The sequence below is a fragment of the Carettochelys insculpta genome, chromosome 17, assembly GCF_033958435.1.
Source record: "Carettochelys insculpta isolate YL-2023 chromosome 17, ASM3395843v1, whole genome shotgun sequence".
In the NCBI taxonomy this organism is placed as follows: Eukaryota; Metazoa; Chordata; order Testudines; family Carettochelyidae; genus Carettochelys; species Carettochelys insculpta.
Window position 1 is genome coordinate 29,655,335 of NC_134153.1, and position 13,928 is coordinate 29,669,262.

Below are 13,928 nucleotides of genomic sequence, written 5' to 3' on the forward strand. Positions count from 1 at the left end.
GGATTTACACAGTGATCAAGCACATGGATTCATTTTGTCATACTTGTCAGACAAGATAAAATTGCAAATGCAGATGAGGCAAAGCCAGTGTAGAACGGCGAAAGGGAACCACAGAGCACCACAGACGTAAAGAGCTCCAGTCTGCACCGATGGCATTTTCCACATATTTGGGAAGCTGGCCTGGTACCAAGTGTCAGAGGGGTAGCTGTGTTAGTCTGTATCCGCAAAAACAATGAGAAGTCCTGTGGCACCTTGTAGACTAACAGCTATTTTGGAGCATAAGCTTTCGTGGGCAAAGACCCGCTTTGTCAGATGCATCGTCTGTAGTGTATAGATGCATCTGAAGAAGTGGGTGTTTACACATGAAAGTTTATGGTCCAAAAAATCAATTTGTCTATGATGTGCCCCAGGACTTCTCATAGTTCTGGCTTGGTCCAACGCTGCCAAAAGTTTTCTGTGGCTCTTGTTTCTAAGGCGTCATGCGTGTCCTGATGATCTTTAAATCGAGCAGGAAGGTGAGCATCGAGATTGCTCTTAGCTAAGAGTGCGCGGGAGGAATTTCCAGCGTCTTTCTCTCTCAGCCGGACCATTCCTCTGCAGCTGAAACTTTTTTTTCCCCCCCAAGTGACGGCAGCAGCGTGCCCCAGAAATGTCCCAGATTTTGTGGAGTGAGCTCATTGGTTGTCATGGGAGGCACCTCCAGCCTCCTTTGTGTTGGGCGTCTATTTTCCATTGAAGCTGTTCTGTTGTCCTCCCCAGGTACAGTCCTTTCTGCTAGTTAGTTATCCCTACTGCCTTTGGCTGAACAGCTCAGCCCCTGAGTGCCCAGCTCCCTTGCAGGAGGCGGGGTCAGGGCTTGATCAGTGAGGAAAACCCCAAGAGAGGGACATCTCAGAGCTGTTTCTAACAGTGGCCAGGTGGAGGCTTAATTGTAGCTCTGCAGCTCACGTCTGCCTAAGCTGTGAGCCTGAGGAGAGGAGATGTTGGTCGAGCATGCTCATACATACGACGCGTGCACACGCTTCTTACCATGGAAAGCACAAGTCAACCTTAACACAGCCCCCTGCACCTGTAGTGTGCACCCAGCTGGCTGACTTGCACGACAGGGCCCATTTCCACTTCTCTGGGTGTATCCAGCCACAGACAGCCCAGTCTGTTAGCAGTGTGCATGGGGAGAGCCTGCCAGAAGGGCCTCTTGCCACTGGAGGGCAGTGTTCGCCCCGCAGCTGAGCCCAGGACAGAGGTTCTGCAAGCATCACACAGCTGCTGGCCAGAGCTGGGTGCATCCCTGGCCCTCCTGCCCTTCCCAGGCCACAAGGTCTCTCTACATGTGAAAATGGCCCCAGGTAGCCCTAGTTCCCCGTCTATGCAACGGCACTGTTAACACTGCCCCGCAGTGCAGGAGGGCTGTGAGATATGCAGTCAGGATTCTGATGGAGGTAAATGAAACAACCACCAGCCCCCAACATGTCCTCCACCTTACCACAGCCTCTGTGCAATGCTCGCTTTTGACATGTGCGGCAATAACTGTGAGCTCCCCCATCACCTCTGGGGGCCATCTCGTCTTGTGTGCTCACAGCTGGGCAGGAGCAGCATGGAGTGTGAGGTACTAGAGGTGATACAGCAATGGCTGGAGACATTTGAACTTTAGTTACATACCCTGCCGGCCTCCACAAGGTGAAATTAGTATAACTCAACTTCTGCCCTGCAATGATGCCTGTTTCACAAGTGCAGTATGTCATCGTAAGAGAGGGGTCTTTCCTCTTTTAAGTCAGTGATAGCAATAGCCACCATGGGTCCGTGGGCAAGGTGGGAGTGTGGCTGGCTCCCTGGGGTGGGGCCAAGGTCAGGGCTTAGGGCAGTCAGCCCTGTCATAGAATCCTAGGGCTGGAAGGGATCTCAGGAGGTCGTCCAGTCCAGCCCCCTATTTCAGGCAGGATCAACCCCCACTAAGTCATCCCAACCAGGACTTTGTCAAGCCAGGGCTTAAAAACTCTCGGGATGGAGCTTCCGCCACTTCTCTAGGTAACACATTCCAGTGCTTCACCACCCTCCTGGTAAATAGTTTTTCCTAATATCCAATCTACGCTCTCCCTCTGTAACTTCAGACCATCGCTCCTTGTTCTGCCCTCTGTCACCACTGAGAACAATTTCTCTCCATCCTCTTTAGAGCTCCCCTTCAGGAAGCTGAAGGCTGCTATTAAATCACCCCTCAGTCTTGATTTCTGTAAAATAAACAAGCCCAAATCCCTCAGCCTCTCCTCATAGGTCATGTGCTCCAGCCCCTTCATCATTTTCGTTGCCCTCCGCTGAACCTGCTCCCGCAAATCCACATCCTTTTTATACTGGGGGCCCCAAAACTGGACATAGTACTCCAGATGTGGCCTCACCTATTGCCCCCCCTTCCCCCATTACCACCACACACTCCCTCAGAGCTGGAGCTCTGGGCCCTTTTGAAGGGTCGGGCCCTTTTGAAGTGTCAGGCCCAGGGGCAACTTCCTCCTTTGCACCCCCCCACCTCCTCCATCAGCAGGTCTGTTAGAAATACTGGAAACATTCATGTCCCTCCAATTTGGCTCCCCTTACCACTTGGTGCCCCAGGCCCGGGGGAGCAAACTTTTTAGGTTGGGCCCTACTTTTTGTCCCTGCAATTAGAACCCCACCGCCACCTGTCTAATGTAACCCGAAATGACAGAAAGGTGGGCTGTGTTCATATGAGGATAAAACCCCTTTCAGTGCATGTAAGAAAACCTGTGTAGAATGTAAAGTCTTCAGTGTATCAGTGTGAATACACATCCCTAAAACCAGCAACATTTCAACATTTTAAATGAGGTGGATTAACCTCAGACCCATCTCCACTTCTGCTGTGCCCTCATTAAATTTCTCACCCCACTGCTTGGTCACCCCGTCCTAGGCGACCACTTAGTTTGCCCATATGGACTGAGCCAATGTAAATACAAAGCATGCAAAGAACCCCTGGAGAGCACTTTGGATTTCTTTTATACCTATGGAGGCAGCAAAAGCAATGGCTGCCGTTTGCAGAGGGCTCTCTGCTGCTGCTCTTCTCAGGCTGGGTATTGCCCTCTGACCACTACAGGGCCCAGTCTTGCAGTACGGATGTAAGTAGCATCATTGCAGACACATCTCCTCTGAGCCCTGCCTGCTTGTGGAGTTGCAGGTTTAGGGCCCTAAGAGAGGAGATAAGCGCATTTATCATTTCTGCTGCAAGTGAGCTGAGATCTCAAAGTGCATTACAAACTGTCATTACCCCTCCGGGACCCCGGTGTGGTAGAGAAGGAGGGTTTACTAAGCGCACACTGGGCAGTCTGCAAGGAGTCAGCCCAGAGCAAAGGGAGGAGACAAGTAGTGTTCCCTCTTTTTTTTTTCTGTCCATATGTGGAAAAGAAAGTTATGTGCACCAAGGCATGTATGGCCATGCACCACCAGTGGAAACAGAGGCTGTGGGGGATCTGCTGATCAGCTGGGTGGCACCGGAATCTCTCCTGGGTGCCACCCAAGCACTCAGCATAGAGGGAACAGTGGGGACTAGGGTCTCTCTGCCGCAAGAAGCTGTCTGATCTCTCTTTGATTTTGCTGCTTGTGTTCAGGTTCTGGAATTTGAGAACTAAAGTTTGTTCAGTTGCAACCACCCAGAAAGAGTGATTGAGGTTTTTGATCGAGCTTCGCTGTCTTGATGTTGTGATGGTAACTGGCCAAATAAGATCAGAATGAGTCAATTACTGCTGCCAGCTGAAGGGATTTTTGTCATTTAATACAAGAACTAGCAGGCTGTGCTTTGAGTGGATAAAGTCATGGGGCCAAACCCTGCCTGTGACCCTTCTGGGGCCAGTTACACAAGCATCCATCTGGCCTGAACTCCAAATGGTGTCCTGTAAGACCACTTTCAAGAGCTGTACAAAGCACCTCTGTTTTACTGGACAGCTTGCTCATTTTCTGGGTTGATCCCCTTACCCCCACCAGTGCAGGTAATTTCCTGTCACTTCTGACTTTGGGATTGTAAATAGCAGCTCTTTGCTTTGCCATGGACAGCTCGTATGTTTAAAGAATGCAGACTACCTGACAGCTGTGTGAGCAAAGTAGATTCCTAACTGCATGTGAAAATACCTCACTCGCCCATGGAAACAGGGTCCTTTTATGCATGCAGATGTTCTATATAATGCAAGTTCGGCTGCCTTTCGTTCACCTGCTCTGCTATCCCAGCTAGAAGAAGGAGTAATGCATGTGGGCTGGTAGGGAAAAGGATCTGCCCTTAGGGCATGGAGTAGCAGTACTGCTGTTCCGCAGTCACCTCTGCAGTTCCAGGGCTGTGGTAGCTCAAGCACATGCTGCTGGCATAGCGGAGCAGTTGTGGTTCGTAGTCAGTTTCTGTGGCATTGTGCTTCACAACCACAGGCAGCTGGGACTTGGTGCACAAACGGGTGCTTGCTCTGCCCCAGCAGAGCCACACCTGTTCTACTGGGCCAGGACCGTCCTGACCCACCAAAATGGGAAAGGCAGAATTTGCCCCAATTGTGCTAGAGAAGGGTTGGGAGAGAGCCAGGAAGGACAAGCTCCAGAGTCCAGTACTGAAACTATTCTCTCCCCCATTAGAGTGCTGGGCACAGGTGTGCGCCAGGGAGCCCAGGAGTTTTAAACCTGGAATGGGAAGGAATCCCTCCCTCATCTCGGGCACATCATAACGAGCCTTAATTTTATTTGCAGTGCAACAAAAGGCAACATTTCTGACTCACTTTGAGTAGTGGCAGGACCTTAACCTCATTGGCCTTTTCTTCCCTGTGGCTGTCATGCAGAGGAACTGGATGCCATCTGATAGTCCCCTCGGTTTGGGTTCTGGGTTTCCCACAGTCGCAACAGCCACATGTACATAGCTAGGCTTGGCCTTTGGCATCTGTTGAGTTGACAGGGTGGTGTGCCCATTCTGTCCATTTTCATGTGCAAGGAGCAAAGGACAGACCAGCCTTTAAAACAGGGCCCTGGTTCTTAAGTGTGATTTATTATTGGTTTTCCCTGTTCTGGACAAGCACATGCTGTTAGGAATCAATACGAGGGTCTAGAACCTCTTGGGGCCTGCGGTGTGTTTGCACCACTGTGAGGGACTATTGGCCACTTTAGTAAGAGCAAAAAGCTGAATATATACTTAACAGCCCCTCCCCCCCATGTCCCCCAAGGCTGATGAGAACTCAGCCCACCCCGCCCCAGTGTCACTGTTGTGTCCTGCTGCTGTGGAGGTGGGGAAGAGAAGGGAAGTCAGGGCCTTCCAAAGAAGGAAAAGCAGCAAACAGCCCTTCAATACTCTCCAGTGCAACTGCTTATCCCCCACTAAGCCTCTCTTTGTTTAATTTCCTGCCGCTGGCCTGAATGAGGATGTAGCGCTGCACAATTGGCCTGGCGTGCTGGGCTGTGAACAGAAACCTGGCACGAAGAGGCCAGCTGCTCGCCGCCTCGGCACAAACTGTTAGCAGCGTGGAGCAGTCCAGCCACGTAGGCTCCGGCTGGGTTGGAGTTCGTGGCTGCACTGCAGGGAGAGAGCAGACAGGTAGGATGCGCTCTTGGGGAAGAGACCTGCCTGGGCTTCAGAAGAGCTGTGTTCAAGCCCTGCTCTGCCACAAGCTCTCTGTGCCTGAGGCCCCATCACTGAGACCCAGTGCTCACAGCTGTGTAGGTGCCTCCCTCCTGCTGAATCAATGGGAGTCAGGCACCTAACTAGCGTGGTGTGTGCAGGCCTCGTTTTCTGTCTCTCTGCCCTATGGGTCAAATGGGGCTGGTATCCACCTTCCTCCCACCTTATGTCTTGCTTTGGGAGCTCCTCAGGGCAGAGACTGCCCCTTACCATGGGTTTGTGCAGCTCCTACCACAGGGGGCTCCCAGGCTGGGGTAGGACGACATCTAAGTGCTACTGTAAACCAAACAGTGTCACCTCAGGTCTCCTGACTCCTTGGTTAGTCCCCTCCCAAGGGCCCAGGGGAGGCAGTGCAGTTGGATCTATTCCTGCCCCGGTCCCACAAGCTGGGTGAGGTCAGGCCTTTCCCTTCTCTGCCCATCCACCCTCTGTCTGCCTGACTCCTGGGGCCCCTGCCTCAAAACTTGTCAGAACCGCACATCTTACCTCCGCCCTGCTCGCAGCCTCGTGCAAAAGTGGCCCCTTGTTCAGCCCAGAGGGATTACTTGGTGATGACATCATCGCCTTCCCCAAGAGCGGAAGAACACAGGGGTGTGAGCAGTGTGAATGTCACAATATAGGGAGAAGCCCTGGCAGGGGACATTCTGGTGCACCAGCCCTAGAAGCTGCTGCTTGTGTGGGTATCTTGCAGGGGTGTGGGGGGACTGTGCTTGGGTATCCCTGCCCAGGGCCCTGGCAGTGTGTCCTGAGCTAAATTGTGCCCTTCTAAACTCCTGGTCCTCCTCCAGAGCTGGCGGGTGAGTGGTGGAGACGAGCGAGATGACTTCGCCGGAGGAGATGGCCTTGTTCCGCAGCTGGTGGCACAGAGCCGGCCTAAGAGCCTAGCCATGGGGCTGGCCTGAGCAGAGAAGGAAGGATGCACCAGCTGGGCCAGACTGCCACTTGCCTTAAGCAGCACGGCCGGCTGGAAACCACCTCGGCTGGCTGTGTATGTGGCTGGAGGGGGCACTGGGGGGGCTTTTCCTAGCACCCATTTGCACTGGGGGAGGAAGAAGGCTGCCCCCTCTCCCTTTCTAGCAAACAACCAACAGTCCTGGGGCATGGCCCAGACTACCACTTTAATTAGGTCATGAGCTGCCCTGGGTCAGGGGCTCTTAGCTGGCGCCGTAGTCTCTAAGGTGCTACCAAGCTGCCTGTTGTCTGCGAAGCTGCAGGCTGCCAGGGCTCCCGCTCCGAGGCCCAGTCCCACTGGGGGTTCCTGTCTCCCTTGCAGGCCCCCTTGTGCCCCCTCCCCAAACAGCAAGCAGTCCCCTGCCACCTCGGAGACCGACAAATGTATTGGGTCGGGTGCTCGCATGGGTAAAAGCCCTTCTGCAGCTGAGAAGCGGAGAGGAGGGTGCCCCCTGCCCCCCATGTCTGCCCTGCGCCCCTTGCGTCCCTTGCCCCTCCATGCACCCCCCTCTCCCCAGGGCGCGGCGCGTGCTCGCTGGTACCCCCAGGCCGGGCCTGCCAGGAGAGCAGCCCCGCTGGGCCCGGGGGCAGGGACGCTCCAGCGGGTCTGGGGTCCCTTTAAGAGGCGGCTCGGCTCGGCTCGGCTCGGCTTTGTTTCACACGAAGGCGAGGAGGGGCCGGGCCGGGCCCAGGCGGGGGAGTGGCCGCAGCCTCCGCCAGCTGGCCCGTCCCCGCGGGGAGCAGCACTCGCCGGCGCCGCCGAGACAGGGGGAGCCCCGGCCAGGCAGGGGGAGGGGGGTTCCGCGTGCACGTGCCGGGCGGTCGGGCCCCGCGGGCGAAACTGAGGCAGCCCCGGCGGGGCGGGGCGCGGCGCTGCGGGGGCCCGGCCAGCGGAGGAGCCGGGCCCCGCGGGAAGGCGGCGGCGGCGGCGGGGGAGCCGCCATGGGGCCTGACTCCCGCCGGCAGCGGGGCGGGTGGCGGCGGCCGCGGCGGGCGGCCTGAGGCGCGCATGGCCGGCGGGGCGAGCGATCGGCTGGCGCCGCGGCCCTGCTAGCGCGCCGCGCCCGGGGCCATGCGCTGAGCCGCCGCCCGGGCCGGGGGTGTGTTGCAGCCGGGCCCCGCGCCCCCCGCCGCCTTTGTCTGCCGCCGCGGGGAAGGAGGCGGCGCGATGGCGTCCGGCTTGTGCAACGGGCCGTGCGCGCCCAGCGAGGCGGAGGTGGTGCAGCTCTGCCGCAGCCTGGAGGTCGGCACCGTCATGACCCTCTTCTACGGCAAGAAGTCGCAGCGGCCGGAGCGGAAAACCTTCCAGGTGAAGCTGGAGACGCGGCAGGTCACCTGGAGCCGGGGCTCGGAGAAGACCGAAGGCGCCGGTAAGTGCCCGGGCGGGGGCCCGGGGAGCCGCTCTGGCGCGGGACGGCCCGAGCTGAAGCGCGCCAGGGCGGTTCCGCCCGGGGGCAGCCCGGCCTGGGCAGCGCCCGCCGGCCGCCGCGCTGTGGGGCCGCGTTAGGGGGCGCGCAGACCAGACCTCCCCCGGGACGCCCGGCCCGGCGCAGCGCCGGGTCTCCGGAGTGCTCCGCGCCTGCCAGCCCGTCTGCGGCCAGAGCAGCCCGCGGCCGCCGCCTCCGCCTTACTCCTGCCCCCCAGCCCGGACCCCCGGGGCGCGCCCAGCCCAGCCCCGCGCGGCCCCTCGCCCGTCCGGCATCGCCGCGCTCCACTGGAGGAGGGACTCGCCGTTCGCTCGGACCGGGTTTGGCCCCGTTTTATTTGCCTCCCCCCTCCCTGAAACTTCAACAGAATTGCGGGAGAAGAGCCGCTTTGCTGTTTCCCTGGGGTTTCAGGCCGAGGGTTCTGCATCCCTGCTTGCTGCTGTGCGGTGGTGTGGTTGGAGGACCCGGGAAGGTGTGTGAGGGGAGGAAGGGCAGGAGGGAAATTAAAGTGAAGTTTAGATTAGTTGTGTTTTACTTGCCAGAGCGGGTGATCCAGAGAGACTGAATCTCTAGCACTTAGTGGGCTTTTTACACTCCTGCCCCCCTTTTAGCCAGTTGGATTCTCTCTCCTTCCCCACACTCCGTAAGCCCCTGATTTGTGTGTGAGTTGTGCGGGAACAGCACCACTGGTAGATACAAACTCCTTTTGTTACCACTGCCTGCTGAAGGGGACCGCAGTCTAGCCAGTTAAATGGAAGTTCTTAACTGTCTGCAGACCTCATTTTTATCTTCAAGCCATTAAGTGGTTGGCTGCTTTTTTTTCTCTGGCATTTAACGTTATGGACAGGGTTTGAAAGGTCCACTCCTGGTTTTGATCATTGCGGTGAGGTCATACCTGAAGCAGTGAATGGCTGGAGAGGTGGATTTTAGGCCAAATACAGCTGAACCATTAACATTGTGGGTAGTCACTCTGCTGCTTTTCCATTTGCCTTGAGCTTGATGAGAATCTGCAAAACAAAAAAGCGTGTCTGTCGGTTAAGCTATTAGTGCCTAATTTCTCACTCTTGCAGGTACATAAGCAGATGTTGTCATAGCTGGGTGATGGATTGATGAGTTATAATCCTCTCATAAGCCACACTGGCTAAACTGTAACGTACCAATGTAATTATATGGCTGGCACTCTGATGTGCATTAGCTACTAGGCACTGTCCTCTGGTATGATGTCTGTTCCAGTAGGACTGGTGCCTGTAGGTTAGCTCTAAATCTGAGGTCCAGGGAGCCTCCTTTGTATCTTTATCCTGGAGTAGTTTGACCTGATGGTCAGTATTGAATTCTAAAGCAGAGCAGGTCTCACCTAGCTCCTTTGTGAAACAGAGCATGATAATGGATAAGGTATCTCACATTTGCTTCCATTACACATTTCTGTCAATAAGCTAACAAACCGTTATGTGATCAGTTTGCATGGGTGGTAACTGAAGCATGATGGTGAGGGGGTGTGCTGATGTTCTTACACAGCGCTCCAGAGAGCTGGATATTATTTAACTTCCATCGTGGTGACTGCAAGAAGTTAGGATAAGATTGAAACCATGATTTCACCCACCCCGATATTTTTGCCACAGAATCTCTGTATCAGCTCTGCAAAAACCTTTATGGAATACAATCTAAGAATTTGAACTCCTCTTCTGTTTTTACACGTAGCACCTGAGGCAGAACACTTGGGTTTTTTTTCCATTTGCTTCCTTTGTGTATAGTGTGTGTCAGGGTTTCCAGCATAGTCAGGCCATGATCCTGTAAGCTGCTCTGTGTAAGCAGACCCATAAGACCGTTTGACACAGATGCTTATACTGCCCTCATCGCCATATCTGTGCACATCTTGCAATTGCAGGTTCAGTGTCATGACTAAGGCGTGCAATGAGTCTGTGACAGAGCCTGGAATTGTCCCTTTCCTACATTGCCCCAGTAGGGCACAGCTTCTCCTCACAGTACAGCGGGATTCTGGCTTGACGCCCAAAACGCAGAAGTTCGAAACACTTCACATTGCCAAGGGAGACTTCAGTCGAGCTGCAGGACCAATGGAGGCCAAGGGGAGCCTATTTCCATTTGTTAGGGTTCAGGACAGCCTCCTTGCATCAGAACCATTAGCAGTGTAGGTGAAATTTAAGCAAAACATTAGCTCTGTGGTGGGGAGAGCCGCATTTTACTATTCCCTTGCGCCAGTGCTGCCTCTTTTTTCCATCCTGTGCAGAATAAATAGTATGTGTATCGCGGCCTGTGCGGACGTGCACTACCAGCGGAAACCCACTGTGTGCACTCTGCTAATCCACTGGGCGGCCTTTGACGCTCTCCGGGGTGGTCACTCGAGGCCTTAGCTTACAGCGTGGTGCTGTAAAGGGAGTTGGGCAATAGGTATGTCCCCGTCTCCTCTGTCACATCCAACGTGAGCTGCTGCTCTTCACTTTCAAGGCCCTTTGCAGCGTATCCCTGCCCTACTCCTCATTGCTCATTAGCTTTCTGGCTGTTGGTGCTTGGTGCTAGTTGGCCCAGGATGCCAGCCTCTAGTTACACTTGCAGACAGATGCATCTGTGCTTTCTCCTTCACTGCCCCATGCACTTGGGAGGTGAATCCCAGTAAATGGCACAAAGTTCTCTCGTTATCCACCATCACAACCTTCCTCAAAACTCCCCTTCGACATGATACCACCCACCAGAACTCATTAGCCTGTCATGCTGACTGGTATTGCCTCCTCATTTCCTTGTACCCCCCAGCTGGTGGTACCCAACTGTCTCTTGTCTTGCACTGAGACTGTGACCTCTTTGGGGCAGGGCCTTCTGTGATTGTACAGCCTCCATCACTGGGATCCCATGGCCGGTGCTCCCCCTGCAATACACATAATAAATGTTTGGGGGGTCAGGTTGGTTGATAGAGGTGGTGGAAGGCTGATGGTGGCAGGCAACTTCCCACTTCAGGGAGAAGATTAGAAAGGGAGGTGATTTGACTTAAGCCTTTGTACTCTGGGGTGGGGTATAGGTCATCAACAAGCCTCCTCCACTTCACTCTCTCTTGAGACAAAACTTTAGCTGGCTTCAGGAGGACCCCATTTGTTGTCCTTTGATCTCAGTAGATCTTACCCATGTTGTCGGAGGTTTTCCTGTTTTGTGTGTTCGTTGCGGGTTCCATGTGAGAGCCTGACGGACTATGTTGGATGATGGTTTTCTGAGCGTGTGGCCTAACCACCCCGACTTTCTTCTCTTGATTTGAACATCAAGTGGTTCTTGTCCTGCTGTGTTCCAAAGGTCCTCATTTGTGACAGTCTTGTCATTTGATGTGAAGGATGTACCTCAGGCATCTGTTTGTAGCTTGTTATTTCAAGACTTTTTAAGTACGGCCAAGTCTCACATCCATACAAGAGCATGCTCTTCACATTTGTGTTGAAGATCCACGGTTTTGTCTTCACAGATATTTGTGAACTCCGTATGGGATGGAGAGTCTTGAATACAGCTGTTACGTTGATATCCTTGTCTGTTTCTCTGTCTCTGCCCATAGTTAAGTTAGCTAAACCTGTGAACCCCAAGTGGGGCATAGGTCATCCACAAGGCTCCTCCACCTGGCTCTATCGTGGGCAATGGCTTCAATCTGGCCCCATGAATATCCCAGTTCTTATTCGGGGTCTTTGTAGCTCTGGGTGAGAGAAGGGTCATCTGCGATGCAGCCTCCTCTCGGCTTTTGCTGCCCTGCTTCACAATCGTTCCGGCTGGATTTCCTGCTCTTCCCCAGACATGACAAGTTAAGGTTTTCCTTGTGGATGTTTCTTTTTATGGGCAGGGTTGTTAGCCCTGCGCCAACCCCTTATCCTCGAGGAGAGGTTGGATCACTCTCTTTGTCTGGTCTCTACCCGTTGACCTGCCTGACAAGGGAGACCCTACCAGGAGTGCAAAGCTCCAGGTCATTGAGACACACAAGCCCCCCAGCCACAACAAGGTGATGATCCATCTGAAGGGCGCTCTGCCCATACTGCTCCACATCTTCCAGGTCATCCCCTCCCAGTGGGATGGTGGTCGTGTTGAGCTGGTTGATCGTCATTGTCTTGGTCTTTCCCTTGTTAATGCTCAGTCCAGTGACTGAGGCAGTTTTGTCTAGTGTTGACCTTTCTCTTCCATGCTTTCATGTCGGTGTGAAAGGAGGGCGACATCGTCCACAAAATCGATGTCCTCTAGCTGTTTGGAAAATGTCCACTGATTGCCCCATTGATGGCCACCTGTTGTGCTGCTGATAATCCAGTACATTGTGATCAAGAACAGGAAAGGTGATTATAGGCACCCTTGTCACACTCCTGAGAGTACGCTGAAGGATTCTCTCAAGATACCATTGTGAGCAACTTGATGTGTTGGGGGTTCATATGTTGAAATAATTAAGTTAATAGTTTTGGATGGTATGCGACAGTGTTGCAGCATTTTCTACAAAGAGAGATATTGGGTGGCAGTAGACCTGAGTTTCCCCTGTCATGGCAGGACTGAGTTGTTGCGTGTGTGCATGCCAGGACGCTGCAGAGACAGTCCAGATGGCTGATACAACTTGTAAATGAGAGCTGGATGGCATCTTGTTTTTGTCAGGTGCACCACAGAAAGATGTCTGGACTCTGCACATCCAGGGATCTCTGCAGTCACCCCAGACATGCAGCTTTGTCTGGGATAGAGTATGCCAGCCTTTCTGTCGCAAACAGTCAGGGCACTTTAGGGGTTCATTGATATAGTTTGGTGCTGGGGATCCTTACCCAATCTTAGGCGGGAATTTGAAAAGGGGCCCAAGGATGTCCAAATGCACAGCTCCTCTTGACTATAAATTTATTACTTTTTCTTAACTGTAGCAGATGAATTTTTAGTTCATTGTCTTAGTCCAGGTGGCAGGTTTGTTTGCTATGAACAAGTAAGAGTGACTGATGAGATTTCTTCCCCTTCTAATGACATGTTTGAAGAACAAACTATTTAAGTTAAAGTTTCCTTGATTTTTCAGAGGTCCCAGTCTTGCAAAGACCCAGGCTGGGTCTGCACTGGCTGTGGAAGATTGAATGCTTAGGTTCGATCTTCCAGGATGCTGTTTCGCACGTGCGTGAACATAAGAACATAAGAATGGCCATACTGGGTCAGACCAAAGGTCCATCCAGCCCAGCATCCCATCTGCCGACGGTGGCCAATGCCAGGTGCCCCAGAGAAGGAGAACAGAAGACAATGATCAAGTGATTTATCTCCTGCCATCCATCTCCTGCCCTTGTTCTGAAGGCTAGGGCACCATACTTTATCCCTGGCTAATAGCCATTTATGGACCTAACCTGCAAAAATTTATCAAGCTCTTTTTTAAACCCTAATAGAGTCCTGGCCTTCACAGCCTCCTCGGGCAAGGAGTTCCACAGGTTGACTGTGCGCTGTGTGAAGAAAAATTTCCTTTTATTAGTTTTGAACCTACTACCCATCAATTTCATTTGGTGTCCCCTAGTTCTTGTATTATGGGAAAAGGTAAATAATTTTTCTATATTCACTTTCTCCACACCATTCATGATTTTATATACCTCTATCATATCGCCCCTCAATCGCCTCTTTTCCAAACTGAATAGTCCCAGTCTCTCTAGCCTCTCCCCGTATGGGACCTGTTCCAAGCCCCTAATCATCTTAGTCGCCCTTTTCTGAACCTTTTCTAATGCCAATATATCTTTTTTGAGGTGAGGAGACCACATCTGCACGCAGTACTCAAGATGTGGGCGTACCATAGTTTTATATAGGGGAAGTATGATATCTTTTGTCTTATTATCGATCCCTTTTTTAATAATTCCTGACATCCTATTTGCCTTACTAACTGCCGCTGCACACTGCGTGGATGTCTTCAGAGAACTATCCACTATAACTCCAAGATCCCT

The 13,928-nt window shown here is 53.2% G+C and overlaps 1 protein-coding gene across 4 annotated transcripts in view; it reads left to right on the top strand.

Annotated features, from left to right (window-relative positions):
- The first annotated feature begins 7,329 nt into the window (after positions 1-7,329).
- Positions 7,330-13,928, top strand: part of PLCG1 (phospholipase C gamma 1) — an 87,835-nt gene continuing 81,236 nt past the window's right edge. For all 4 annotated transcript variants that reach the window (XM_075011479.1, XM_075011481.1, XM_075011480.1 and 1 more), the window contains exon 1: positions 7,330-7,962. In XM_075011479.1, the coding sequence (XP_074867580.1) occupies positions 7,761-7,962 (202 nt within the window). In that variant the 5' untranslated portion in view covers positions 7,330-7,760. The remainder of the gene's footprint in view (positions 7,963-13,928) is intronic.